The 27,584-nt window shown below is 39.1% G+C and overlaps 1 protein-coding gene across 5 annotated transcripts; it reads left to right on the top strand.

Moving 5' to 3' along the window:
- STAM2 (signal transducing adaptor molecule 2) lies at nt 1-27,584 on the top strand. 5 transcript variants are annotated; one of them, XM_080400072.1, is made up of 14 exons: nt 4-327; nt 9,131-9,215; nt 12,165-12,240; nt 12,461-12,556; nt 15,373-15,519; nt 17,183-17,252; nt 17,996-18,182; nt 19,030-19,124; nt 19,867-19,949; nt 20,119-20,206; nt 21,020-21,074; nt 21,748-21,901; nt 23,414-23,583; nt 23,818-27,584. In XM_080400072.1, exons 1-14 carry the CDS (start codon nt 288-290, stop codon nt 24,047-24,049), a joined length of 1,578 nt encoding a protein of 525 aa, XP_080256198.1. In that variant the 5' UTR covers nt 4-287; the 3' UTR covers nt 24,050-27,584. The 5 variants fall into 5 exon arrangements, with proteins under 5 accessions (XP_080256200.1, XP_080256198.1, XP_080256202.1 ...); XM_080400073.1 differs by lacking the exon at nt 4-327 and adding an exon at nt 419-1,779; XM_080400074.1 differs by lacking the exon at nt 12,461-12,556 and having other exon boundaries at nt 1-327.

Below are 27,584 nucleotides of genomic sequence, written 5' to 3'. Positions count from 1 at the left end.
CCGGGCTGCCCGAGCGAGCGCCTGCCGCTGCCGCTGCCGCCGCCGCTGCCCGCCCCGCTCCCCACCGCCCCGCCGGGCAGCACCGGCGCCCTTCCGCGCCCCCCGCCTGGCCGGCGCCTCGTTGCGGTGCTGCCGCGGCGTTTCCTCCGCCCCGCGGCCCGGCGCGCCGGGCAGCTGCGGGGGGGCCTGAGGCGGCGGCGGTCGGGCGGCGGCGGTGGGTCGGGCGGCCGCTGGCCGGGGCGTCAGTGCTGAGGGCGGGCGGCTGAGCGGGCGGGCGGGCTGCCGACATGCCGCTCTTCGCTCCCAACCCCTTCGAGCAGGACGTGGGTGAGCGAGCGGGGCGCGGGGAGGCGGGGCGGCGGCTGGGCCTGGCTGGCCGGCAGGGCCGGGGGCGGCGGGGCGGCGGCCTCCTCCTGCCCCCTCTCCTCTCCCCACCTCCGCCTGCCCGCGGCGGGCGCTGGGCTCCCGAGGAGAGGGGGTCACGGCGGCCGGGCGGGGGCGCGGTGCCCAGCCGGCTCGGGGGGCGGCCGGCCCGCCTGAGCTGGGGTCACGGAGTCGCGCCTGGGGTGACATTTCCCATCACAAAGGCATGGGGCGCCTTGGGAGTTGGTGCCATCGACGGCATGAAGGCGATGACTCGGTTGTTTTGTTTTGTGTTTCTGCTTTGGCTTATCCTTTCTCGAGCACCAAACTTGCTCAGTGTGTTGCTTTTTCAGGGTTTTTTTGTTGGTTTGTTTTTTTTAAACACTATCTATTCTGAGTCGAAGCACTGGGAAAAGCAATTAAATTAAGCTAGATACTAGAGTCAGATTTACATTTACATTGTTACACCGGAATTTTAGGTAAGAGAAGAATTCAGCGTTCTTGGGATTTTTGTCAAAGCCGGGATGTAAGCAGGTGGAAGAGGCTGTTGTGAGCTCTTCTGTTACCACACCGTCTCTTCTTTGTTGAATATAACTAGTACTGTTTTCTTAACGTGGCTGCAAAGTTTGTGTAATAAAAGCATTCCCTTTCCCCTCACAACTGAGGGGTTTGTAATGTTGACCTATGATTGAAATGAAAGTAGAAACTTGCCAGACCAGCTGCGCATAGCCCAGTTATTTCAAATACCTTGTGAAGTTTTACATGTGTTTTGCCTGACTTAGCTTGCACATGGCTCTAAATAATGTCTTTGCACAAGTGAAGATTTTTTTGAACAGGGAACGATCACAACTCTGCAGGATTCTTGGGCAAACCTAAATGTTTTAGTCCTGTAGTGTTTCAAAAGTGGCAGTCTGTTCGCTCGCAGTTTCTTAAACTTCGTTGTACATATACTGAGTGTAACTGCACTTACTACGGTTAAACAAGTGCAGTGGAGTAGGAACTTTGTAATTATTGAGGCTAAATCTTACAGTCCCTTGCTAGGAAAACTTTGTGTTTGCCATTAGGAGCTTTTTAAAAAATTACTATTCTGTTGTAAATTAGACCACCCAGAATATCAGGTTACCAAGTGTGGATAGTCTGTATTTTAACTTGCAGTATTTACGTGATAGTTTTTAAATATGCATGCCAGGATTTAACTTTTTTACATTTTGTTTTCTTTTTCATTTGAAAAAGGAAGTTACATACCAAGAAACCAGTCAAGCCCAGCTGATGGCCTCATGCTACTGGAAAGGAGAGATCCCTTCCCGTGGCCCCATCCACCCAGCTGGGTTTTCTTTGATTCACCATTGAGCTGATTCGGTTCTTTTTAGCAGAAAACTGGTTTGCCAGAAGAAAGTATTTGGATCGTCTATGAAGGTGCTGAGTTTGAAAGTTCAATGACTTGAATCAGCTCAACAAAGGCTGTGAAATGATAGTGAAAAGAGGAAGCAGGGCACCCCTGAAAAAGTTAATGGGAAGAACAGGACCCCGCTTTTGTTAGCAGCAAGCAGTGAGGTTGATTCAGCTTGCCTTTCAAGCTGTACATCTAGTACTGGTCTTTACTTGGGTCATGTTTAGAAAATGTAGGTAAACGCGTTTTTGATTTGCCACAGCTGGTTTTGCTTTCTTAGTTCTCAGCCCCTATGTTTACCTTTTTACAGAGCTGTGTGGAGTCTGAAGTCCTTGGCATCTGCTTTGGTGGCTTTGTATATAGTTGCAGTGTCCCAAGATTAACCTATGGAATGGTGTTTTAGAGGCATGTGGTTTCTTTCATCTGTTTTTCTTATTGAGCAGATACCCCAAAACTTCAGTTCTTTAGTGTTAGAAGCTTTTTAATTTCCTGTCTAAATCTGTTCATGGTTTAGTTCATGTGCACTTGCTGTTTTCCCAGCGTTATCCTTCCTCTTAAACAACCTTCATTTCTTAAGTAGTTGCTCCTTCAATCGAGAACAAGCCTATTCCCTTTCATCTTTTATTTAGTTAGCCTTCTTTCATAAGATTGTTGACATGATCAAGGCAGTAGGAAGTATTTTTCTGTGTAGTTTGACTGGCATCCAGAATTGTGCACCGTATTGCAGGTTGCTGATAGCTTGTATGATAACACTTCATGTTTCCGTGTGCTTTGCTGAAATGTTTACCTGGCGTGTTTTATTCTAGGGTTGTATTTGCCTTCTTGTGGCTGCTTTACCTTGGTGGCCTGTGTCCTCTTGTGCTAAACTTGGTGTACTCGTCATTCTCCTCTTGTTTACAACTGCTGAGCACTTAGTTTGTAGGAGAATCTTTTATTGGCTCTGAATTTGTGTTTTGTTCTACTGTTACCTTTTCTACCTAATTCAGTCCTCAAAGGTTTACATTTCCCCTCATGTGTTGCTTTCGCTTGTGCATTTACTAATGATACCTTCCAACTGTCTGCTAGCTTCCCTGTAAGACCCTTGGCTTTGCTGTCGGTACCAGCCAGAATGTATCAATATTGATTGCAAAACTGATTTTTGAGGCATTCAGGGAATAAAGCACTGTAATGAGGGTGGGGAGATTTTATGTTACTTGTAGAGTGATCCAAGAACTGTAGCTAATAAGTCACATGTGGCATCCTATGGAATGTTTCTGTGCAATCTGAATAGACCATTGATGCTAGATTAGTCTTTAGTAAGATGTCCTTGCCCAGAAGAGTAGCTGCTTTCTGTTATAAGTCACCATGTTTCCCCTTCATTTCTCAGTCTGTAATAATTCTTGTCTTCAGTGTTTGGTCTAAAGTCCTGCAAATATTTGAGGATAAGCTAATTGGGGTGGGTTTTTTTGGATGTTGCTTGGGTGTTTCTTTTTTTGAAATGTAGGGACACATTTTCCAGTACTCAATCTGTGGCTTTGCCTTGATTTGACCAATTGAAATTCCTAAATTCTGAGCCTGAAATTTTATGGCATTTCTTTCTCAGTTTTGAGATCATTACTGGTCTGCTCCCCCGGCCTGCCCTGATTATTATTTTTTTAATATATTGGAGCCTTACTTTTTGTTTGTTTGGGTTTTTTTTGTTGTTTTTAATTATATTATGAGGGATGCTTTATAATATGTGACTATTGGTAACTTCAGTTTTGGTGCATTCTAGGCTCTGGTGTACAAGTCTCTGTTAAACCCTACCTAGTCTTTTCAGTGGTTTTCTTGTAGTTTGCAGGTTGTCTGGAATTGTTTGATTTTCAGGTTATTGGCCAATTGAATCAATGAAACCTAATGTCAGACTCGCATTTTAAGCAAAAATTGTAGCCTGAAAAGCCTTTTCAGTGAACTGGATTTACAGTGCAAAAATTACTTTAATATTCTATTTTTGGTCCCATTTTGTTAGAACATTATATAATTGTTAAGGCTAAGTGTTATAGTGCCTTGCCAGTAAAAATTTCTGTTTGCCATTAGGAGCTTTTTAGAAAATCATTATTATGGTATTATTATTTGTGGGGGATCATTATTATTATGGAATCATTACAGGTAGGGTGGCCTTTTCAGCAAGGACCAAGTGGACCATGCAGTGTTACTGGAAATGCAAGTCATATGACTACAGTGTCATCATGCCTACAATCCTTAATTAAATCAAAGCTACAATTTTCTAATTGGGTTATACAAAGGCAAGGCAAACAAACAAAGGTGCATGGCGTTAAATTTCTGGGTTTCATCCATATGGTTCTGCTTTATCTTCTGTGAAACAACAATCTGGAATAGTCCTCAATTTTTTTAGTTCTTCACTTTTCATATATGAACTTTGTTTTTACATACTTAGAATGGCTTTGTGTAAGAGTGGGAATATTTATGTGCAGACAAGATTTTATTTCACATAGCTTCGGTGGGCAGAGCAGTCGTTAGAAAATCTTTTATTTTAGTGATGACAGTCTTTAGCAAATGCCATATCAAATTGAAAAGTTCCTTGTGCTAAATCAGCACTTAAGTGCTTGTTTTCTCTAACTTCAAAATTGACACAAGTGGAAAAAAAAGTTCTAGTATTTCTAGGGTTTTTAACTGACATGTTATTTGGCATTATTGGCAAGCCTGGCTCAAGGGAGTTCAGGGCTGAAATAACAAGTTTGAAGGTCGTGTGTGCTAGACAGCATAGAGGTAGAGCTGTTGTCAGGTCAGGATTGCTGATTTCGATGTGTCAGTGTCAAATGCTAATGCTGTAAGTTAAATGGGATATAGGTTTCCAGCAGAAGCAGTCAGTGAGGCACTTGTGTAACAGCATGATACACTTTTGGTAGGAATCAAAGTGTCACATTGGTTACTTTGGCAGAGATTTCTGCAGAACTTTTGGGGTGTATTCTTGGGGAGTTTAGGGGGCTGTGAGGTTCTCTCAGTTCCTTTTCTTTCTTTTAATGTTCATATAGATAGTTTAAGATTCCCCTTCTTGCCCTTGCAGTTGTCCTTGTGTTCTGCCATTGTGAGTGTAGATTCTAACATGTCTGCAGAATTGTCAGTGTTGTATTAGAAGTGAACTGTGTTTGCTTTTGTTTTTGCAAACCTGAGGGAATCCAGTGCTGGTTGTGCATGGTGGAAAATGCAGCAGGCCCAGAGAGAGGTGCTGGGAGAACACTGCAGGGTATGGCGGCGGCAAGCTCTGCATGGTGATTCCAGGCTTATAAGAGTGAACATGTGTTACAACACTTCATTATGAATGCAGATCTCGGACACTTTGGCATTATGCCAGGATCTTTAGAAACTGAAGACGTTTGAAAAGATGTAAACAGGGAGGCTTTTGAGGATTGCCATGTGTTTCCCAGTTGCATAGCATTAGGCCCCCCCCCCTTTCCCCCCTTGTCTTTTGGTCGTATTTCTGTGTATTACCCATCCCTTTCTTCTGAAAGAGGGGAAATGTGCAGTTAGGCTGGCAAGGGTGATGCTCTGCTCACCTTTTTGATGTTGTGTGGTAGAGGGATGGTCCTGAAAAACTTGACTTAAGCATGCAGTGGTAAAGCATTACTTTCTCTTCTGGAAGAGGTGGTGACAGTGTTTTAAGGCAGTAGCTTGACAAGCATTTCTTCTTTTGGCAGTAATACCAGTAAACAGTTCCCATCCCCTTCCCAGCTGCTCATTTTACTGGTATCTCCTTTCTTGTGTTGGCATAGTTTTTTGTACAGCTGGATGGCAAGTCGGATCAGGGAACTGATCCAGTTAAAAATGATTAATTGTGTTTTTAATTCTTTGTGGGTTTTTAAAAATATACCAAGCAGCAATAAAAAGAAACTAATTTTGCTTTTATCGTGATTTCTGTAACAGTAAGCTCAAGTCTAGTGTTTGTTCATTAATTGGAGGACTACAGAGTATAAGTCATAGCATTTTTTGCAAGTTTATATTCTCTTGGCACTGAAAAGATCTTGGAGAATGCATCCCTCCTACATCTGTTTCTTCTGATCAAAGTCCATGTCTCAGCATCTGTGAAGTAGTTATCCTTCAAGATTATTTTTCAGCTGGAGCTCATGTTAAGCAAAAAAACAGATGCTGTTAAATTTGTCATGCTGGCAGGGAAGGAAACCTCAAAAGTTGTAGGAGTTTGCCATAGGGCAGCCTTCATATTCTCACCGGGACCACATCTGCTCCCAGAGGGCCACATGGGTACAAGAGGAGGGAGTTTTCATTTGACAGGCCTCCATGTACAAACGTGCTGGCTGGGTGAGAGCGTGGAAAGCACAGGAGCCATGAGTAAGCAGCGCTAAGCGTCACATAGTAGCTATGCTGCTCTTCAGGGTGTAGAAGGTGTGGAGTTGAAAATTTCTTGGTGAAGCCTGGTAAACATCAAGCCTTCCTGTTGACAGTGGAAGAGTGGATCAGATTAGCATGGGACATCTATCATGGCAGGCAGAGCTGACTGTGATTTCCTCTGAGGGTTCAGGGAAACTTCAGTGTATCCTCTGGCAAGTGTTTTTGAGTCTTTTGTAGAGGACAGAAGTGACACTGGTGTCTACATAACAAATACCTTAAGGGGAGGAGAGGTGTTGATGGGTCGCAACGGGCTGAAGAAGCTGAAGGCCCACAGAGCTGCACCACTGCACTTGTTTTACCCTGTTCCTTACCCGGCACTCTTTGTGGGTGAGCCATTTTTTTGGCTTCGCATGACAGCAGGTACAAAGCGAGGTGCTTGGTTTTGCAGTGTTTACGCTGCAGGGTCAGTTTATGAGCTTGCATTTGACTGGCTTGTAAACAAGGTAATTTTAAATTGCCTACATATTTTTATGTTTGAGCATCTATTCCGGTTTGTTTCTTTGCTGTGATATTTTAGAAGAGAGTGCTTTTTACTAGCGAATCAGACAGGCGTGCCTTCTCAATGCATTTTATGTGTATTTTGTGGATGCATTTAAATTTTTTTCAATAGCTTCTCCAAATGTATATTGCCTGATTTGATTTGTTTCCCATTTTAAAAGGAGAGTAGTGGAGGGAAAGAGAAGGGAGTGTGGGAAGAGGAAAGTTTGGAGGGCTGGTGTGCAGTTCTGGAGTGTATGAAACGAGAAACAGAGCTGACATGTATGGCAGTACCTGTTCTCAGGCTTGCCCCACTAGTTGTGCCAACCTGTATCGAAGCACTCCAGCATCCCAGCTGAGCTTGTGTCCCCCCCAGTCAGTGGGTGTTGCTGAGAGCTGAAAGAGCCCAAGTGCAGCATTGGTCATTGCTGTTTGGGGCGTTTTATGGTTCTGCAGACTTGGGTGTGAAACACAACCTTGATTTTTTTCTTGATTTCCATGCCTTTTTGTTGACCTACCACCATTTCTTACTGTTTACTGTTAGAGGCTTCCTCTCTGCTTGTGGAAGAGGGGGACTTATGGAAAAAGGCATCTCTAAAATATTCCAGGAATTTCGGGGGGGAGACAGGTTTCAGATCAGGGTGACAGCAGGCAATGCTATTAAATATTGTGCCTGGTCTGTTTTACAGGCATTAGTGCTATTTGTCATTGGAGGACTGGCTTTGTATGCATAACTGATGGCTACTGTCATTTGATGAGACGGATTAATTTGACTGACAAGTTTTGATGAGAGGATTCACACCACTGGGGATGGAGATGTGCACGGCAATGCTTTTTGAAAAGCAGGTTTAGCTGGCAGAACTTCATAGGAAACACCAGGCTGAAGTTGTGTGCACCAAACACTGTGTTATGCTGTTCTTATGTGGCTGTTGAGTACTTAGGGTTCATGTATCCAGGAAATGTGCATATAGGGGTTGTTTTGGTTTGATTTTTTTTTTAATAAATTGAACATTAAACTGTTTCAAATTGTAGATGCTAATTTGTTTTCAAGAACAAGCAATGAGTTTTGTGTTAGTGTCCTAAAAATATTGATGCACTTAAGAGAAAATTTAATGTTTGTGTCCTTTCTGGGTAAGTTTTTAAGAAGGCTTGTGTTGTAGGAACATACACAATATTTGCTTCCTCTAAGTAGTTAGTCTAGCTTGCAAAGATAACCTGTGGCCAAAATTGCAAGCTTCCGTTACTCCTCCTTGGTCTGCTTTTACATCTGTAACAAAAGGTATTTACAGTCACTGTTGACTGCTAAGCTTGTGTTTTCTTTGTGGAAGCCATTCTGCTGAGCCAGCCTGAGTATTGTTAAAACTTTTGACTGCAAAACTAAGTAGTGAAACTGGTTATCAGGGAAGATGCTTAATTATACACATGAAATTGGGTTTATCCTGCAGTACTGTTGCTGTCAGCAAACCTTGTAATTTTGAAACAGCTGCTATCACAGAGCACCATCACATTAATAGTGAGTGACCATTATGTTCTGCTTTAATCTGCTAAATAGTCTTTAAAATGCTCCGTCCCAAAGGGATTTAGTGGCTTCTCTTACTGAAATAAAATTCTGTAGAAGTACTGATTATGGTATCACCGTGATTATGAAGTGCATTCTGATGGGTTTAATATGTAACGTAAAAATCTAAAAGCTCTTATCTTTGAATTTACTTAAAATATTAAACTAGCAGGTTAAATCCTAAAGCAGCAAATGCAATGAATAAATTATTTAATTTGCTGTTTATAAGCTATTTTAATTGGACTGTGATATTTACATGTGATTAAAATAACATGACTAATAAAAGCTTCAAAGGAAAGCACAAATAAATAACATTAAACCTTATCAGTTACTATATAGAGTGATATGCTGCAAATATTGATAAGGGATATGTTCTTTTGATAGAACAGTCTGGTTTGTATTGCCTCCTTCTGTGTGTGTTATTAATCATTCCATGCCATTTATTTTTCTCAACGCTTGCTATGGCGTTTAGATTTTCTCGAAAATGTCACAGAAAAAAAAATACTTTGTGTGTTGAATGAGGCTAGGGCTTTCCTTTAGTCCTAAAGATATCTTTTTGTTTGTTTGTTTCCCTTGGAACACGTGAAATATTTAATGGCATGCAAACCTTAGCGGACCTTAAGCAAACTCTAAACTAGGGCTATGACTTCAACTTGGAGTAACTAAACAAACTGTATAGAAGCAGTTTCTTTTTCATAATTTACAGCGTTACATTTAAAGAGTTGTTTCTATTTTTTGGACTTCTAAAAACTTATCATACCTGTTAGTCCAGTGCTGAAAACTGTACATAACACTTTCCAAGATGGCAAGAATTAGTGCTGACCTGTAGAAGACGCTGCCTGTTGGTACTTTGTATGTGGAGTCTCCTTTTTTTAGTATGTCTGAGAAGGTGTCTGTGGACTACATTCTAAACTTAATAGGATATTACACTTAATCAATTTTGTTTTTCTTTATAGAAAAAGCTACAAATGAATGTAACACCAGTGAGGACTGGGGTCTTATTATGGATATATGTGACAAGGTTGGCAGTACTCCTAATGGGTAAGCTGTATCTCAGCATTACAACATGTAATTTCATGTTCATGTGAAGAATAGTGTTTCCGAGAGAACATGTCTCAAAATGCTCATCGTAGTCAGCCACGCAAAAAGTGCTACCAATCTGACACTTCTGCAAGCTCTACAAATACATGTAGATGGCTGTAAAAATCTGAAAGAAATGTTCCAACAGGGTTTCTAGTAGAACAATTTGTATATGCTGAGTGCATTCCAATTTTTATGGAGTTTTGCACAGTAGACCAAGTTATTCATATTTAACGATCTTGCATAAATTTTGAGAAGCAACTATGCCAGTAGGAAAAAGTGAACTAGTTTCTTTGTAGAAAATTATCTAGCTAGGACAGTTAGCTATTTACAATAAGGAATTTATCTGTGTTTATTCATTAGGAACAATGGGACTGATGGAGGAGAAAAGGGGAAAAAAATGGAGATCAAACTGTAGATCAGTTTGAATCAGTCTAGCCTAAGCAGTAATACTGAAACATAAGTGGTAGTTCAGCGATCCCATAATGGCCGAAAGTATTTGCTGAATTCTAAAGTAATCTTTTTGAGTGATAACATGTTCTAAATTTTAAAGTAAACCTGAATTAGTGCATAGGTTGAATTCTTAAGTGATCTTAAAATTTCTATCGGTTATATGTAATTTTTAAGATTACTACACTGCACTGTATGTGCATGCTTTGGGTTTTTTTATTAATTACCTTTCACAGGGAATAAGAGCAAATCCATTCATTCTGGAATTCTTTAGTCTTGGAAAAAGTGTAGAATGTCCTTTGAGTCCTTTATTAAAAATCTATTTTTTTCTTTAGTTACAAAAGACTTTTTTTAGAGGGAACTGTTTTAAATCTGCTTGGTTTGGGGGAGGAGAAACTGTAAAAAAAAGTTAGTGTTTTTTTCCCCCGATTAGACATGCAAAATATATAACTATATGTATAAGAAGTACATCATTAAATCTTAATATATATTTTTGTATCTACAATAAAATCCTAAATTCAGAATTCTAAATGCCAGTACCGCTAGCTATTTTACTTCAGTTTTGTGTAGTTTTCTTCCCTCCTGCCTTTCACCAAGAGCCATCTTTCTGAAAATAATAAATAGTTGCCTACCCTTAAATAAATACATAGCTTAGCAACAATATGTTGACTTTGCTTGTACATGAACTTTTTTGTTTGTACATGAACTTTTTTGTTTGTACATGAACTATGACCAAACATACTCATTATTAGGACTAAACCCATATGTTCTAGCTATGTGTACATCACCAAGTAACTCAGTACAGTAAGGCTGGAGTTGTAAACCAGAGCAGTTGGTACTGAAACCATCCATCCAGTTTGCAGTTCAGGGTGTTTGGGGTTGTTTTTCCACCTTCAGAACGGGTCTAATCTCTTCTCTTAAACTTAATATCCACACCAGGTGCAAATTTGTCTGTGGATCCTGTCACTCCTCTTATTCTCATGGCTCCTTGAGAGATTGGAGCACTTTTGCTATGCATAGAGGAGCTTCTGGCTTAGTTTCATCCGAAAGGCAAGAAATGTGCATGCATAAAACTCCACTGTGAACTAAATACGCAGCAGGTGGGAATGGTTAGAAAGATTGTTTCAGAACCAGACTAGTGCTCTAAACCAAAATGTGAATATAGGTGCAGCTTATTATCTTAATAGAATGGTATAAAATATTTCTCACTACTGTACACATAACACATTGGAAAAGACATCTTTTGAAACAAACCAAAACCTTGACAGAAACATCTTTTTTAGTGTTAACAGTGAAAGTTTTGGTTTCATTTCTGCACAGGCTTTTCTTTTAAGCTTTGCGTAAGGTTGCAATTCCGTGACAACTTTAAATTAACGGGAGAGAGAATTTGTGTTGAGAGGGTTGTCAAATATTTCCTCCAGCCCCTTGTGTGATGGATTCCTGGTGAATCTGATCTTGGCAGTGATCTGGCCGAAAACTAACATGCTCAGTCAGATCGTTCCTTGATCTGGGCACTGCATGGCTGCTAAAGCCTCCGTGAGGAAGGGAAGGGGGCTGCATTGCTCTAGGGAGGGACAGTAGGTGACTGTTCCACTGCTTTAATCAGTGACTTTCACTTGTGCCTGCGTAAAGCAACCAAGGAGCCAGAGCCTCAGTGGTGAAGAGCACAGGTTGTTTGAGCTGAGTTCCCTGGGTGACGTGGAGAAATGCAGCCTTGCGGAGGCATTTCTGTGCTTTGGTAATATAGCAGCTGAGGTGTACTGCAAGTGAGATTAGTTGCAAAGATCTCACATTAGGTCTTTATACAGAGATTTCATGTTTTTAGGGGGTTCAGATTAATAGTGTTAATGAAGACTTATATGCATCAGCCTGTGTAGCTCATGCATGCCATTAATGCTCATTTAATGTATGAAAAGCCTTAGTAGATTAACATTTAGAATGCTAATAATTGTTCTGTGCTGCTCAGATTTTGCTGAAACAAATTATAAAAATCTTTGTGTCCTGAGAGTCTCGAAAATGGGATTGAAGAGCTGACAACCTGTGTGCACGATTTTTAAATTAAATCTATAAAGACCCTTCACAGTAGCCAGTAAAATAACCGTTTATTTAATCATCACTGCTCCTCATTCTTTCTTTTTATGTAGACATTTCTTTCATTGTCTGTTTCAAATCCATTTCCTCAACTTAATGGCAATTGCTCCCTTTATGACCTGTCAGCAGTTTTATGGAAATTAATACAAAATTCCAGTGTAAAAATGGGGTCTGTGCCAGTCCAGTATGCATAGAACAACAAACAAGTTAAATACTTCCAGCTAGCTCTGGGAAGACTTTATGTTAGGTTACATTTTTGTCAATCGACCCAGTTTTGTTTGCTTACCCAGCTTGAGTATCTGGTATCATTCATTCCACAGATTATGTCAGTCACAGTTATCACTAATAGTTTCCTTGTTCCTTTTTCAGAGCAAAGGATTGCCTTAAAGCCATCATGAAGAGAGTAAATCATAAAGTTCCCCATGTGGCTTTGCAAGCACTTACAGTGAGTAGACTATCATTATTTTGGAAAAACTTTGTATTTTTTATGTAATGCAGCTATTAAATGTGTACTGATCTAGTAATACTTTTATGTATCTTCAATAGAAGTCAGTCAGGGTGTGCATGCTGCACAGCAGATTAAATTTAACTCTTTTATGTATGCTTTTATTTTGGATTATTTTCATTGTTGTCATAAATTTTCACAATTGTATTTCTGTTGTCAGCTTTTAGGAGCCTGTGTATCAAACTGTGGAAAAATATTTCACTTAGAAGTATGTTCTCGTGATTTTGCTAGTGAAGCTCGAGGTATAATAAATAAGGTAATGTTTTATAACCTTAAGTACCGGGGGAGGATTATTTTGGTAACTTTGCTGTGTCTCAGCATAGGAAAGAATTGGCAAAACTAATGTTCTAGTTAATCGGCATTTTCTAGTCTTCGTGCAGTTGCACATACTGCCAGCTGTTTGTCTTATCACTGAAATTTGTGTACTGCAATTTTTACTGTGAGAAAATAAAGTATTAAAGAAGTGACAGGCTGATAATACCTACTTCAGGTTTTTACAAAATGACATAAGCAGTTTTAATTAAAATCTGTGACTCTTCTTAAGCTAAATTAATTCGATAATGGTGAAGGCAGCTTTTCTTGAAGATATTTTTTTATTTGGCTCGAGTGAAATTCATAGGCTGAAGTACAAAGGGAAAACTGTGAGAAAGTTAAATTACATTTTTACAAGGAAAAGGGGAAAGTCTTGACACAACTTTCTTAGTTTCTAGGGATTCTCAGAACGTTGAATGAGGAAGTAAGCAAGAAAGGAAGACCTGAATGGTTAGGGTCAAGCAGCTGATGGGATCTAAATCTGGATGTAATGAATTGAATAAGCAGAAAGAGATTTCCCTTAATTACTGTACCAGTTGAAGACAAAAATGGCTAATGGGTTGAAAAGAAGTTAGTTGTCAAATATATGGGAGGCCGGGAATCATCAGAGGTTGAGCAAAGCAATTAAGGAAACTAATAAAATTGCTGGGAAGCAAAATGAGTTCACAGCTCTTCTGTTTCTTGCTTTGTGTGGAAAAATAGGTCTTAAAGTCCTCCCCTTTGTTCTCATTAGCCACGGTCCATTCTGAAACAGAACATTGACCTTCATGGTCTGACAGCACTTGTGGATGTAAAAGGAAACCTTTAATCCCACTGAAGAATGGTCTACTGGAGTATAATTTATTTTGTTGTTGGGAAATACTTACGTTTTACTCATGTCCCTGGCCCACTTGGAGGAATAATCTTCAGAGGGCAGATAAAATTGTACTTTCTCCCTTTTCTCCAAAAGAAAATTAGTTCAGACAAGTGTAACAAATGTCTTTGTGCTGATACTGAGCCCATCCAGCTACATCTCTCCTTTCAATTAAATGCATGGTTGAGCCCAAACTTGTCAGCGTTCTTACTGTTCAACATATGTTTACGTGCAAGGCACAGGCTTACAGTGTGATCTGAACTACACTCAAATGAGAAATCTTGCCCTTGCATTTGTGCAGTCCCAGGCTCTTATCCAGACAAGCCAAGTGAAACAGATGTAGGTGAGCCCAGCAACCCCAGAATCATTTTTCACCAGCAAGTATCCCCAGGTTGGTTAGTTTGGGTGCTCTGGGTTCAAACTGTAGTCCTTCTCGTGAACTGTCAACAAAATCAGAAAGTGGATGGAGCCTGAGGTGCCTCAGTCGGTGTTTTATCCTCGTAACGTTGACATGACCTTCACATACATTGGCTGCTTTTCTGAATAGTGGCTCTTTTTGCTCCAGTGAATTTTGTAAGTCTACATAATCACAGGATTAACAGCAGCTGATGTCTAACATTTCTGAGGGATACTCCGAAGGGTATTCTTTAGCCATACAGTAGAATAATACTTGATTCTGGCCTGCTTTTCTGGAGGTGTATTATCACTTTGGGTGGAGTTGTTAGCACCTAAAATTTGCAGTGCCGAATGAAATCGGTGATCCTGTGTAGATTTAGAGTAGCTGTACATCCTGTGGATGAGGATGGAGGAAGGGGAGCTGTAGAGTCTCTTTCATGTGGGAGGCTGGAGAAAACTGTGGGAGCCAGAGGAGCTGCAGGCAGAGCGTGAACTTGATCTTGGTTTGCCCTCATTCCAAGCAGATATCTTCATTTACCAATCTGTGTCCCTGCACCTCCGTTCCTAATTCAGGAGCTGAGTGTGTAAACTGTTCCATGAGCTGGGTGGCACTGTACGTAAGGTGTACCTTTTTGTGAGAGAATCTGAAACAAGGAGACATACCTATATACATACATACAGAGATGGTTCGAAGATCAGGTTTTTGTGAGATCCTGTCACCTGAGAAGTCAACAGGGAGAAATGGGTTTCTGGCATCTGAGGAGAGGACAGCAGAAGTCATAAAAGATAGGGAAGGTATGTTGTCTCGTAGGGAAAGATGGTATCTCATATTAAACCAACTTAATGTGGTTGGATGGCAAGTAACAATACAAATTAGAAGTAGTGAAGAGAAAGTTGAAATAAAATGGAGGGTAACTAACAGGTGCAGAAGGGTTGAGATAAGCATGGCAAATAACCTGAATTTCTCCAAAACTACTGAGGTGGAAACATGGCTAACTTGGCTAACATTTGAAAAGTCAGAAAGTTTGTCAGTCTTTTTCCTTAACCGTTCCTTAATCACCCGCTATTGACTCCACTAAAATAGCAGCAGGTGAACTGCCTGCAAGATCTAAGCTTTAGCTGTGCAAGAGAATTTGCCTCAGAGGATTGCTGTATGTGTTGAAAGAGCCCAGATTTAGAATAACTGGTTGTTTGCTAGGATCAGGGAAATCAGAACTACCTGCAGTCGGTTGCTGCTTTGGGATAATGGTGTTGAAATCTGCTATGCCAGCTTTCCAACAAAAGGATGATGCTCCAGAAGCTAAGCGTGTTATCTGTAGTAGCAGAATCAGTGTATAAAAGACCATATAATCTAGGCTCTGTTTTCCTTTATTTTTTTTTATCAGGACATTTAATAATTATTAAGGGTGTTTATAGTAAAATGGTTTTGGTAACATAATTTTACTGAGAGGGAACAATTCCTGTTCGTTTTGAGGTACGAGCATCTCTTTCCATGCAATTTTGTCTTCTAGGCTCATCCGAAAGTATGTGAAAAGCTAAAAACTCTAATGGTGGAGTGGTCGGAAGAATTTCAGAAAGACCCACAGTGTAGCTTAATATCTGCAACTATTAAAGCTTTAAAAGAAGAAGGTGTAACTTTTCCTGCAGCAGGATCGCAGGTAAAAGCGGATTTGGAATACATGGTACTGTTAGGTTCACTGGTCCTGGCGGCGAACAAAGGAAAAGTGTTCAGACAAAATCTTTTGTGCTTTCGATCAGAGGAGAGTAGGATCCTTTTTTGGGTTTGGTTGCCTCCTTATGCTGAGGTTCACCTCTGTTCATTTTGATTTTTTGTGTCCTTGGCTTCCTAAGAAAAATATAACAGACTAAAGGCTGTTTCATGATGCCCTTATGAGTTGTTTCATTTTAGATCCTTTCTTTACTTCCAATAATTTTTAAAGCTTCATTGAGCAGTCACCACCTTAACTCAAAGCAATTCTACGCCCACGCTTTGTACATGGTGTTTCATGGTTCTGATTGCTGACTCGGAGCGCATAACCTTCATTTTTCTTCAAAGAGCCTCACAGAACAGGGTAATATTTGGAATGGAGACATTTGTGAAGGAGATCTGTACCATGCCTTCCTTTTCCAAGCCTCCATTTCTTGTTCATGCAGCTACCTGCCCACATCGGGAATTGTTTCTGCTCTGCAGTAGGTGGGGTGCTCCAGCCCCTAACCCTCACCCTTTGTATTTTACTTCAGGTAGCATATTATGCTTAATCTTATAGCTGGCAGATATGATGACAGGTGGTTGGGGTTTTTTTCTACACTTCATTATTGATGCTTCTAAATATTTTCATGTTAATTACAAGTCAAGTGAAGATCAGTCCTGAAAATGAGAACTACAGCTTCTATTACGTATTCCTTAAATGAAGTTTACTTTTCTCTGTATTAAACACAGAGGGGATTTTTACTTTTACAGTCTTTCCTTCCTCCACAAAGATGTTTTCACTTCTAAATCTAGGATATGTGTTAAAACATATGGAAGAAACACGGAAGATCTAGAGTACTGGCAACCAGTTATGCTTCCTTTCCTACAAATACATATGAAATGATATCTTGATGTTTTTACATCAAGCAAAGCTGAGATCTGTTAGTATTTGGTGCACTTGTAGGATTGTTTTCTAGGACCATTGATAAGTTCTAGACATGGCTACTGTCTGAAACTTCATTCCCGCTATGTGCGGGAAGACTTCCCTGTCAAAATGAAAACTCTTGATTTTACTATGCTGTGAGGAGACTTGTATTATTTAAGCCAGCAGCTCCCAACTTGGTACATTTGCTCTTCTTTCCCATTGTCCCACCAGCAGAGAGATAGGGTGGCTTTTTGCTCTGATATGGAGAGAGATCTCCCTCTTCATTAAGTCCAGCTGCTGCCTAATAGCTTGGATCTTTGCAGCAGATGTAGGACTCCGAAGAGCTTTTCTTCCCTTTGAAAGGGAGGGGTGGAGGACAAAGGTGGAAAGGGTAGTCATTTAAATGAGTAGCCTCACTTCAGTAAATGAGGCTAAAATCATTGTTTAAAGGAGATCAGTTATTTAAAAATAGGTCTGATTATTTATTTTACTTTGTTTCTTACTGAAAACAAAATAAAATATGCCTGAGATTCTGAAGAGTGCTTATTTTTTCTTCTAGAAGGTCATCGTGATTCAGTAATGAAATGCTACAATAAGGCAGCTAACCAGGAACAACTTAACACTAATTTTTTTTTAAGTATATAATTATAGAGCTTGCTTTTTCATTTTTAACCTGAAAAAAAATCTGCTGTTAATACTTTTGCAGGCTTCCACAAATGCTGCTAAGAATGGTTCATCGTTAAGTAAAAACAAAGAAGATGAAGATATAGCTAAAGGTAAATGGCTAGTCACAGGCCTGGGTTAGACTTGTGTCCTGGAAGTTTTGTTAAAATGCACAGAAATAGGAAGTTGTACTCTCTTCTGCTGCATCAAACTGAAAGTAAGGGCACAGCAGGTTGGGAATTAGTATACTGTATCATTCCAGGTGTTTTCCTCATGGATGAGGATTTGGGGTAAAATACATTCTTCCCCATCACATAGCCATTAGCTTTGTTTTGTGACTGCTTTCTCTCCAGTGAGTTTGGTCTTCTCCCTTCTGCAGCCACATGCTTTATTTTAGCCTATATCTTGATGTTTTTTTTTTAAAAAAAAATCAGAACATATAAATGTTTGTTTTCTCTCACCTCTTTCTTGGATATAGTTACTGTTGTTCAGATATCATAGTGAAGAATTTATGAGTATTTCTGATCGTGCTAATGATGCTACTGACATTAGTAGTGTGTGCACCGCTTCTAGTGGGCTGTACCATGAAAAGCAGAGTTTTTTTTTAATGATTCATAACTTGTGCATGATTATGTTTTGTCTTTTTAATCTTGTTGCTGCGCAGAGTAAAGCTGTTGAAACACGAAATGTGGCTAGTAGTTTGGAGCAAAGATTTTAAACTTAAAATATTAGAGAAGCAGATACAGACCATGTTTATAATATAGCAGTATTTTTCTTTTTTTATTAGGAAAGCAAACTGCCTTTGTATACAGGGATAAAATATACAAACTTTTTTTTTCCCCTCCCCTAATTGTAGCTATCGAATTGTCTTTGCAAGAGCAGAAGCAGCAACAATTGGAAACTAAATCCTTGTACCCATCTGCAGAAATTCAGCAAAACAATCAGAACTCGAGGAAGGTGCGAGCTCTGTATGACTTTGAAGCTGTCGAGGACAATGAGCTCACCTTTAAAAGTGGAGAAATTATTTTTGTATTGGATGACAGGTATAATATACTCAAGATGAAGGTGCCTTTATTCCACTACTGTGTTTTCTTAGGATAGCAAATTTTTCCTGTGATGCTTTTTCCCCACATAAATGTATATTGTCACTCTGGCCTCCCTCAAATCCCTTTATTTTCCGCCATTCTTTCCATACTCCCAAGTTTTTGACCTCAAGTCATTTTTGATGCAGGGAGAACCTTGCTCTATTACATTGGGTATTTCATGCTGTGGTGTAGGTCCACTTTGTAGTTTTTAAGATAAGCGTTAGCTGGTTATAACATGTGCCATAAGAATGTGCGTACACATCACAGTCCTAAATTCTGGCTGCTTTGAGAAACTGTTAAATCTCTGGCTATCAAGCATCATGTTTGCTAAGAATAAAACTGAAGAAAAAATACTTAAAATATTTTTTGTTGTTATCACCGTTGCCTCAATGATATCCGAGAAGCAGTACTTCTTCCCTGCTAATGCTGTTCTCATTTAATAGAGTTTGACAGCTCAGTTATCTCTAATGTTAATCCCCACTTGTGTACTACTTCTAAACTTTTAGAAAAAGCTATAACGGGCTGTGATCTAATCAGTCAAAAGAATTGAAGAGTTGTGTTAATTTTTGAGTGATTGCTACTGAATGATTTTACTTCCTTCAATCCCTCCTCCCCACCCCTCTGCCCCAGCTCCTGTCTTTGGCTTTGTGGGTAATCTCTACAAATGTTCTCCATTGCCTTTGTTACTGGATACATGGGGAAGCAGTGTAGCGGCTCTCACAGGTTTTCTGTCAAAAGCCCAAAATATGTCACTGACACTAAACGTTGATATTCAGAGTTTTGTAATACATCTTTGTTTCCCCAGTGACACCAATTGGTGGAAAGGTGAAAATCATAGAGGCATAGGACTGTTTCCATCTAATTTTGTGACTTCTGACTTAAATGTGGAAACCGAGTCAGGTAAGTGAGCTACTAAACGCTGACAGATAATTTTAGAAAGGTGGGCTTACGGTGGAACTACTAATTAGTCCATCAGCAAAATAATTTTCTGAAATCAGCCCAGGGAAAGAATTCAGAGACATCCTGCCCTTGTTTCAAGCAAGTGAGCAAGCAAGCGTATACCACTGCTGTAACTCAATTTAGCAATTTCTGTCTTCTGATTCTCCTCTTAAGTTGTTACCTTTTCCTGTTCGAGAAATTCCATTCAATTTACCGTAATTCTTTGTCAGTAACATACTACATATGAATCCAGTCACTTGCCATTTAAAAAGTCAAAGTCTCTTTTCAGATGTCAGACCTAGTATGGAGTAACATTCATACCTGTATCAGTGGTTTGTAAGAATCACATTGTTAGCTTTATTCATGCTCATGATACCAAAATAAATCTTAATACTTACGACTTGACTGAAAGTAACCACACATGTGTTGGAGGTGGTTTTAGATGCTAATATGACTCAGGAGTCTTTCCCTTGCTGGGCCTAGGTTCATAATCAGGCTAACAGCCCAAAGGAAGCAGCTTGTCAGAACATTTTCTAGGCAAACCCGTTTTCCCTTCTGCAGCAGCTAGGTGTATCACTGCTTAAACTACTTATTCAAATTTCTCTCTCGTTTAAAGAACTGATGGAAGGCAAGGAGAAAATTTGTATTTTAAGGTAGCATAGTAACACAGCTACAGAAAAGAAACTAATGTTTGTTCTTTCAGCAACTGTGGATAAAAATTCTGTTCCTGAGGATGCTACAGAAGAAATTAAGAAAGCAGAACCTGAACCAGTTTATATAGATGAGGTATGCAGTCACTTTCAATATAAAATAATTGCTGAATACATTGGTTGAAACATTCTTTTGTTACTGAATGTTAGCAGATGATCCTTTTTATATTAACTTTTTAAATTTGAAAATAGAAACAGTCTCTGCCGTGCTTCAGAGATAACTGTTCTTAATCTTTACCTTTCAGGATAAGATGGATAAAACACTGCAGGTACTTCAGAGTATAGATCCGACAGATTTAAAACTTGATTCTCCAGATCTTCTAGACTCAGAAGGTACTTGGAGCACTAAGTTAGCTAGTTGTTTTATTTCTTCTGACAAGTACATTTTGTGGATTAAGCTGGTAATTAATTTGCATTTATTTTAAGCTTAGAGAACCTGTGGTCTGTACTAATAGTGTGTTGTATAATAGCTTACTTCACAGTGAGAGCATGGGGCTATATGTATAACTAAATTTTCTAATAGTTGCCAAGCCAACTCCCATGTTTAGCAGAATAATTTACATAACTTCCAGTTAGTGTAAAATCCCTGATCTTTGCAGGATCCGTCCACCTATCAAAACTCTGCTTGAAATAAGCAATTAATTTTATGTCAAAATTTCTCCAAGGTACTGCTGACTAGGAGGAAGTTAGTTGAGTTTGATTAAAGGCCAGTTAGTTCAAGGTGTGTAATAACAATTGAGCGTACATTAAAAAAGCGATGTTCCTAGAATGGAGAAAGTGAAAGCAAAGTTCTACAGTACCGCAGATCTAGACAGATTCATAGGCAGTTTAGACTGGATATTCCAGTAGGAGATGAAAGTCATAGATCTTGCACAGCACAAGCAAGAACGCAAAATTTTCCCTGTGTTTTAGCAGTAGTCGTTCATTTGAGAGGGTAGAGGGGGAAAAAGCAGAGAAGATGACAAGGCAGAATAACCGAAGTATTTTTTCTGTCTATTTGGGCTGGAGGAATGGGACACATGTGATAATTAGGTGCGCTCTCCAATTTTGTGTGCTGTTTTAGTGTACTTGGATAAAGTATTTTTTGACTGTTTAAACTTTTAATTGGGCAAGAGACTAACTACCTTGACACTTTTGTCTTCACAGATATTTGTCAACAGATGGGTCCAATGATAGATGAAAAACTAGAAGAGATAGATAGGTGAGCCGTAACATGTAGCTTCTGCATTGTTTACTTTGATTTAATTTAAATTGTGCAGTTCTGGGTTTTTTGGTTTTGTGTTTTTTTTTACTTTTATCTCCCAAGCTAGAAAATCGTGCAAGAAAGAAATTTTGACAACTCTGTTCTGACAACGCTTAGGGCTGAGGTCCCAGTGTGTGTAATAAGGTTTGATTGCTGCTCTCCAAAATTCACTGCATAAGTTGCTGGATGCCTTTTGTAGTAGCATGTTTTAAGTGTAGCCTTTTGCAATCTGTCTAGAGCTTAGTGCTCTCAGGCTGCTGCTGACTGTCCTCCATGACAGAAAACACTATTCAATGCTGTCTTAACCTCTTCCCCCTCAGACTCCTAGGGATATCTGAGGTTGAAAAGAAAAGGTAACTAACACCTGTGGAGCTGCTTGCATTATTGCAGCTGGGGAAGAACAGTTGTTCACCATTTGGACTCTCCTTCCAGTCCCATTGGTGTAAGAGAATGGCGTAAGGAACAGAATGGCAATTTTACAATGTAGATGTGCAAGAAATTGATCATCTACCTTTATAATTTTTTTCCCTTGCATAGTCAACACTGTTTAATGAACCACTCTTCTTTTTTTACTATGTTAACATTAGATGTTAGAGAAACTTAGTGTTTGCGTATATTTGTTTTGAAACAGAAAACATTCAGAATTATCTGAATTGAATGTGAAAGTTCTAGAAGCTCTGGAGCTTTATAACAAATTGATGAATGAAGCACCGATGTATTCGGCCTACTCAAAACTCCACCATCCTGCACAATACCCACCTACATCTTCTGGTGTTTCAGTGCAGGTCAGTATCCCTTTCTGGAAATAGGGACTTTCCTAATATAGATTTCTATTTAAAAAGATGACAGCAAAAACGAAGTGTATGCTTTCTTGCTAGCCTACGAACAATCTGATATTGCCTGGTGACTTCTTACAGCCTTTAGAATAAAATATCATTTATGCACTGGAACAGGGTACTTCAATTTGCAGTTACCTGCTTGTACAATAAGGTACACTTGTTAATTTTGCTCCGCTTAGCAGAAAGATACTGTATTGAAAATACTAAAAGATTCCTCTCCTAGTTAATTTTCTACAGTTAGAAATGTGTGGTTCAGCAGCTTGGTGGATATTCTCGCTGTGAGTCATGTCCTCGGTCTAAAAGTAAAATGTTACCTTCTTATAACAAGGATGTGAGTGAACTTTAATATTAGTGCATTAATCATGAGTGCAGTGTACTTTTTCTAAACATAGAAACTCTAGTCTGATTTTAGTTCTTCCTCCCCCCTTAAGAAATGAACACGTTGTGTTAGGGGGTATAGTTGCTCAAAACTGTTCTACAGTATCTCTAATGTACCATATTGATGTTTTAAGAAAACAAAAATGGAGGAAAAGAGAGAAAGATTCTTTTTGGAGAAAGCACAGAATGGGTGTTTTTACTTTAAGTGAATTTTACTTTAATGTTAATTGTTCAGTGGGAAAAGAATAGTTGCCATAGCAACTGCTAGATCTGAATATATGTCAGTTAAAAGTAATTCTGTGTCCTTAACTCCTGGCAAGGATGGAAAATTTATTATATTTGGAGGTTAAAAAGTAATTTAAGCCAAAAGGCAAGTGAAGTTTACTATTTCTTCCAAGATGCATGCTTCCGGTGGTGAAAAATACAAGATAATGGTAACCTTGCTGATCTTAGCATAGTTACTTGGTACAAACCTGTCTGTTCCTCAGTGTCCATATACTACCTGAAGTCCAAAACCAATGAGCAGCATAGGCTTCTGTAGGCTGAGTGTTATAACAGCTGTTCTACCTGAATTTTGAGTAAAGACTTGCATTACTGTAAACCAGAATTAACAAGAAACTCAAGTTTTTGCTTTCCTTTTGTGTTATAATCTTAGAATAGTCTTATGTTTCAATTTCCAAAATGTGTGAAATAACAAATCTCATGTGGCGCCCATGTCCTTACTCATATCTGTGCGTCAAAATACGCAAGGATTGAACATTTACAAAGAAGAGGCAAATGGGAGAGAAAGAAATAAGGTTTCTGGGAAGGGCTGAGGTCTTGTACGTGATATAAAAGGTTCTTCTTTTGAATATTAAGCACTGATCTCGTTAGCAGTGCATTTGTGAAGAAGGTTCTTTATTTGTGAAATAAAGGATGCCTATTTAAAACATGTTATGAAAAATTAGTTGATGTCCATTCAGCCTTTGAACCCTAACATACTTGTTTATTGTAGTGGTATTCTGTGCCACGTTTGCTGCTACTTAATTGAAAATAAAAGGTATAAAATTACATTCTTTTTTAATTTTGTTTTATTTACAGTCATACCCTGTACAGGCACCTAGTGGAAACTACATGATCCAGGGTGTTCACCAAGTCACCATTTCCCCAGGTTATAGCCTAGGACCTGATCAGATGGGGCCGTTGAGGTCTCTGCCTCAAAGTATAAATTCTTCTGGAGCAACTCAGCCAGCTCAAGCTGCCTATTTAAGGTATTGCCTCAGCAAACTGTTAAATCACCCTTCTTCCTGGTGCTAATTTTACTACTTTGTCTAGAGGTTGGTTGTGTGTTCTTGGGATATTTATGATGGCATGTAACACTGTTTGATTGTTTTGAAAATATACAGATTGCTTTTGGACTAAGCAATATTCTTCTTTGCAAGCCTACTTATCAGATAAATAGATAGGAACTTGTCAGAATTAGATTTGGTTTTGTTTTGTTACAGCCCAGGACCAGATTCTGTGTTAAACCAGACATACGTGAACCAGAACCCTGGCCTTCAGTCAGCTGCCAGCACAGCTGCTTACACCCAGCAGCAGATGGGAATGTCAGTGGATATGTCAGCTTACCAGAATAACACATCGAGTTTGCCTCAAGGACCAGGTTATCCTGTGGCAGTTCCTGCTCATTCCGTTCTACAGCAACAAACAAATTACCATCAACAGCCTCTCCTTTAAAAACAAACCAGCTCGTATTTCTGAATTAATGAATAAATGTTGCCTGACCTAATGATTTTTATGAATACCTGTCATGGATATCAAAATACGTTTTCCTTTTAAATAACCCAACTTACTGCATTAGGGTGATGCGGAGTAAAAATATGCATCAGATCTGATTGTTAAGCATTTGCATAAAGATAACTTGAACTAGATTAGCTGATGGTTTAAAATAGTTTCAGATTACTTTGAGCCCTTATTTCGGTGCTTTCAAGAGACGCCACTTGTGAATCTTAAGTTAAAAGACTGTCCAGAATAATTTTATTTGAAATGTGTTTCTTGAGGAAAACTTGAGGATGCCTAATCATTGTTAATGTGTTGCTCTCATTATGCATTGCCTCCTCTGGTATCTTGCTATAATCTTCCTATCCAAGTGGCTTTAAAGAATCTCTGCAGATTTAGACCACTTTCCCTCTGCGCTGCTGTAGTGAGCTTTGCAATAGGATGTGCGCTGCGTGATTGTAACAACTGCATGAGTTCAGCAGATGAGAGCTGGAAGAGAAAACTATTTGATATTTGTGACAGCGAGGACCATGTACCTACAGAAATAGGAGAAATCAGATTTTTTTACAGTGCTGCCTGCTAGTTTTGTGGTAACTGCGGAGAACTTCTGTTGTGTTTTTCTTGAAGGAAACAGGTGGGGTTTTGCTAGAACTCGCTTCAGTCTTTTGGCAGAGGTGGTACTGCAAGCACACGTCTCCTTCCAAGAGCAGGCAAGGGGTGCTCCCAGCTGACTGTGTGGGCACTCTGTGGATACAAGGTGCTGAGCCAGAAACTTGTACAGAATCTCTTATCTTTTCCTTTTTGGATGTATTTAGAAGTGAAGGAGTATTGTAGTTCCTTGTGGTAAAGGAAGGGGGCTCAAGAATGTTTGAAGCTTCATAAGACTGAGAATCTGCCTTGTTCCCTTTCCAAGGGGGAGCCGAGTGGAACAGGAACCATCTTTATGGGACCAAGGAGTTCTTCCCTCTCTTGGATTTCCTTTCTCTGCCACCATGCCTAAATAAATGCCGATTGCAGTCAGAGAAACTCTTAAGCCATTTGGAAAAGGTGTATTTAATGCACTACTATAGGCAGAATACATGAGCTTTGTGAGTGGGATTGTGCTCCTCGTTTAATACAAGGAGTGGTTGTGTACTGAAAATGGCAGATGTGTCTTCAGAAAAGGAATTGCCTTGGAACTGTGGAAGTGTAGCATTTGGTGGCCAAGAAAAAGAAACTGAAGAATTTCTTCCCTGATGCACTTTTTTAATGGGTGGGGTTTGTACAAGTGGAGCAGATGAGCTGAATTACCTTTCAGGAATGTGGGATTTCTTTCTTTTATTGTTTCAACCTCTGGAAAAAATCGCATCATTTCCCTCCTTTTACCTGCTCACTTTAGCATAATCATATTTATACCTACTTTAACAATTTTATGATGAGTAATAATCTTTAGATTGGGAAAATAATGGAAGCAAATTGCTGATAAAAACATCTTGATTAAATGCATGAAACTCCCAGATGTCTGAATAAGTATGTTTGGTGTATAAATTTTCTACCAAATTGGAGCTATCAGACTGTAGACTGTTGTTGAGTAATAAAAAGCACTCTTCACTCAGCACCACCTCCATTTCTTTTCCATTTTATTTAATTATTTAGTGTCATGACCTTACTCATTTGCAGCCTTATGCTTATGCAATGAGGTGTACAGTACCTGCTCTTTAAAGCATTTTTTAATTTAAATTTGTGCAATTGGAAGGAAGCTTTTGTCTTTCCTTTTGACATGACTTTAATTTGTCCTTATGCTTCCCTTTGAAGTAGCTTAGCGTAAATAACACATGTTGCAATACTGAAGTACTTTGATAACTTGTTCCTTGTGTTCTTTAAGGAATAGAATTAATTTCAATGCTGCTGTTCAAAATTCTTATTGTTTGGAGATTTTTTTTAAGAGTTTACTTTGTTCCAAGTTGGTGTGTAGTCAAACTAAACCTTGCTTATATCATTTATGTAGATTCTCCATGTTTGCTAGGAAATTGAGGTTGAGGTAGGTATTTTTATGGGATTCGAAACTTTGGTCCAGCAGAAATATTGAGTATCTTAAATTGAGATAGCTAAACAGATGTGATTTGATTATATTCAGTTAATTATTAAATATAAATAATGTACATACTCATTTGTCTGAGATTTTTCTATGCAGCTACATATATGCATACTGTTTAAGCCTGAAATTTTATAAAAGCAGGATTTGTCATTGTCATCTCTTATATTCGTAATTCTGTGATATGCAACTTGTAGATAGTGTAAAATAATTTAATTATTATTAAAATAGTGTACTGAGAGGGTTTTGGTGTTAATAGGATCTGGTTTTTCTCATCATACTTCTATACATTATCATATTTATTTTTAAGGCCTGATTGTAACTGAACATGCTGCCAAAGGATTTATCTAACTTCAGATTTCTACATTAGGTTTCTACCTACTGTTTTATATCAGGAATCAACGGTAGAGAACTTCTGCTTTTTCATATAAACTCTTAATGGTTAACATAGAAATTTGTGCAACTTTATAATGAGAATTATATTGTAATACATTTGTTTCATGGGCGTTGAAAATATCAGTACTAGATAATTTTTCATCTGGTATGAGTTGGCAACCTATTATGTCTAAGTTATAGTCAGCTGAAAGCAACAATTGAATTTGTCTAATATCACCATGCAGAGACATGTTTTGAGAAATTGTGGTCTTTCATCCAGCCTTGATGTGACAAACACATTGTCTGTTTAATTTGATAAAGAAATTGCAAATGTAAGAAAATGACATTGTTTCTGTAACAAGTAAACCTTAAAAATAATATTCTGTGTTCGTTTTACTTCAGATTTTGTTTGTAGATGTTCATGGACTTGTGGAACAGTAATTCTTCTGAAGGCTGTCCTTTAGAGAGGAGAGCTGAGCAGGATGTGGCTGCAGCTGCAATCTCTTACATGAATTATTTTCTGATAGGAAGGTATTTTTTTCCTTATTTTTATCTATGCATCTTTTCTAAGAAATAATAGGCACTACTCTTGCTTACATTGAACACTGTGATGTATCTGTTGAATGAATGACTTGTTAGAATTTATGGCTCTTACATTAAATTTTATATGAAGCTGACTCAAACTGTTTTGAATTGGTGAAGATGGAAAATGAAGGGAAGGAAATGCTGCTGGGGCAGGGTCTGAGCACGGCTGAGCCTTCACAGTTCTGCTCCCTTCACCATAACGTCTTCTGGTCGGCTAGCGAGCAGTCCGGCTCCCAGCAAGCAGCACGCCTGAGCTTCCAATTCAGATCAAGGTTCTGCTTCTTTTTGGTTTGGGGTTGAAGGTGACTGGTTAGTGGATTATCACAGTTCTTACAGAAAATTATCTTAAAGAGTTTGCAGTATTAAAAATAGGGGGTCTGTTCTACTGGACTATCCATTTGGCCTCCTGTCTGCGATATGTGTGCATTGCCTTGTGAGAATAAACCAGTGTTTAACACA

Source organism: Falco punctatus, assembly GCF_963210335.1.
Source record: "Falco punctatus genome assembly, chromosome: 8".
Taxonomy (NCBI): Eukaryota; Metazoa; Chordata; class Aves; order Falconiformes; family Falconidae; genus Falco; species Falco punctatus.
The sequence above is the reverse complement of the archived record's forward strand: the minus strand, read 5'-3'. Positions and strand labels throughout refer to the sequence as shown.

Excerpts from the sequence above, each read along its gene's own strand:
- STAM2 (XM_080400072.1), top strand. The coding sequence starts at position 288 with ATGCCGCTCTTCGCTCCCAACCCCTTCGAGCAGGACGTGG. Across the intron at positions 19,125-19,866 it reads AAATGTGGAAACCGAGTCAG|CAACTGTGGATAAAAATTCT; the intron begins GTAAGTGAGCTA and ends TTGTTCTTTCAG. Across the intron at positions 23,584-23,817 it reads GCTCAAGCTGCCTATTTAAG|CCCAGGACCAGATTCTGTGT; the intron begins GTATTGCCTCAG and ends GTTTTGTTACAG.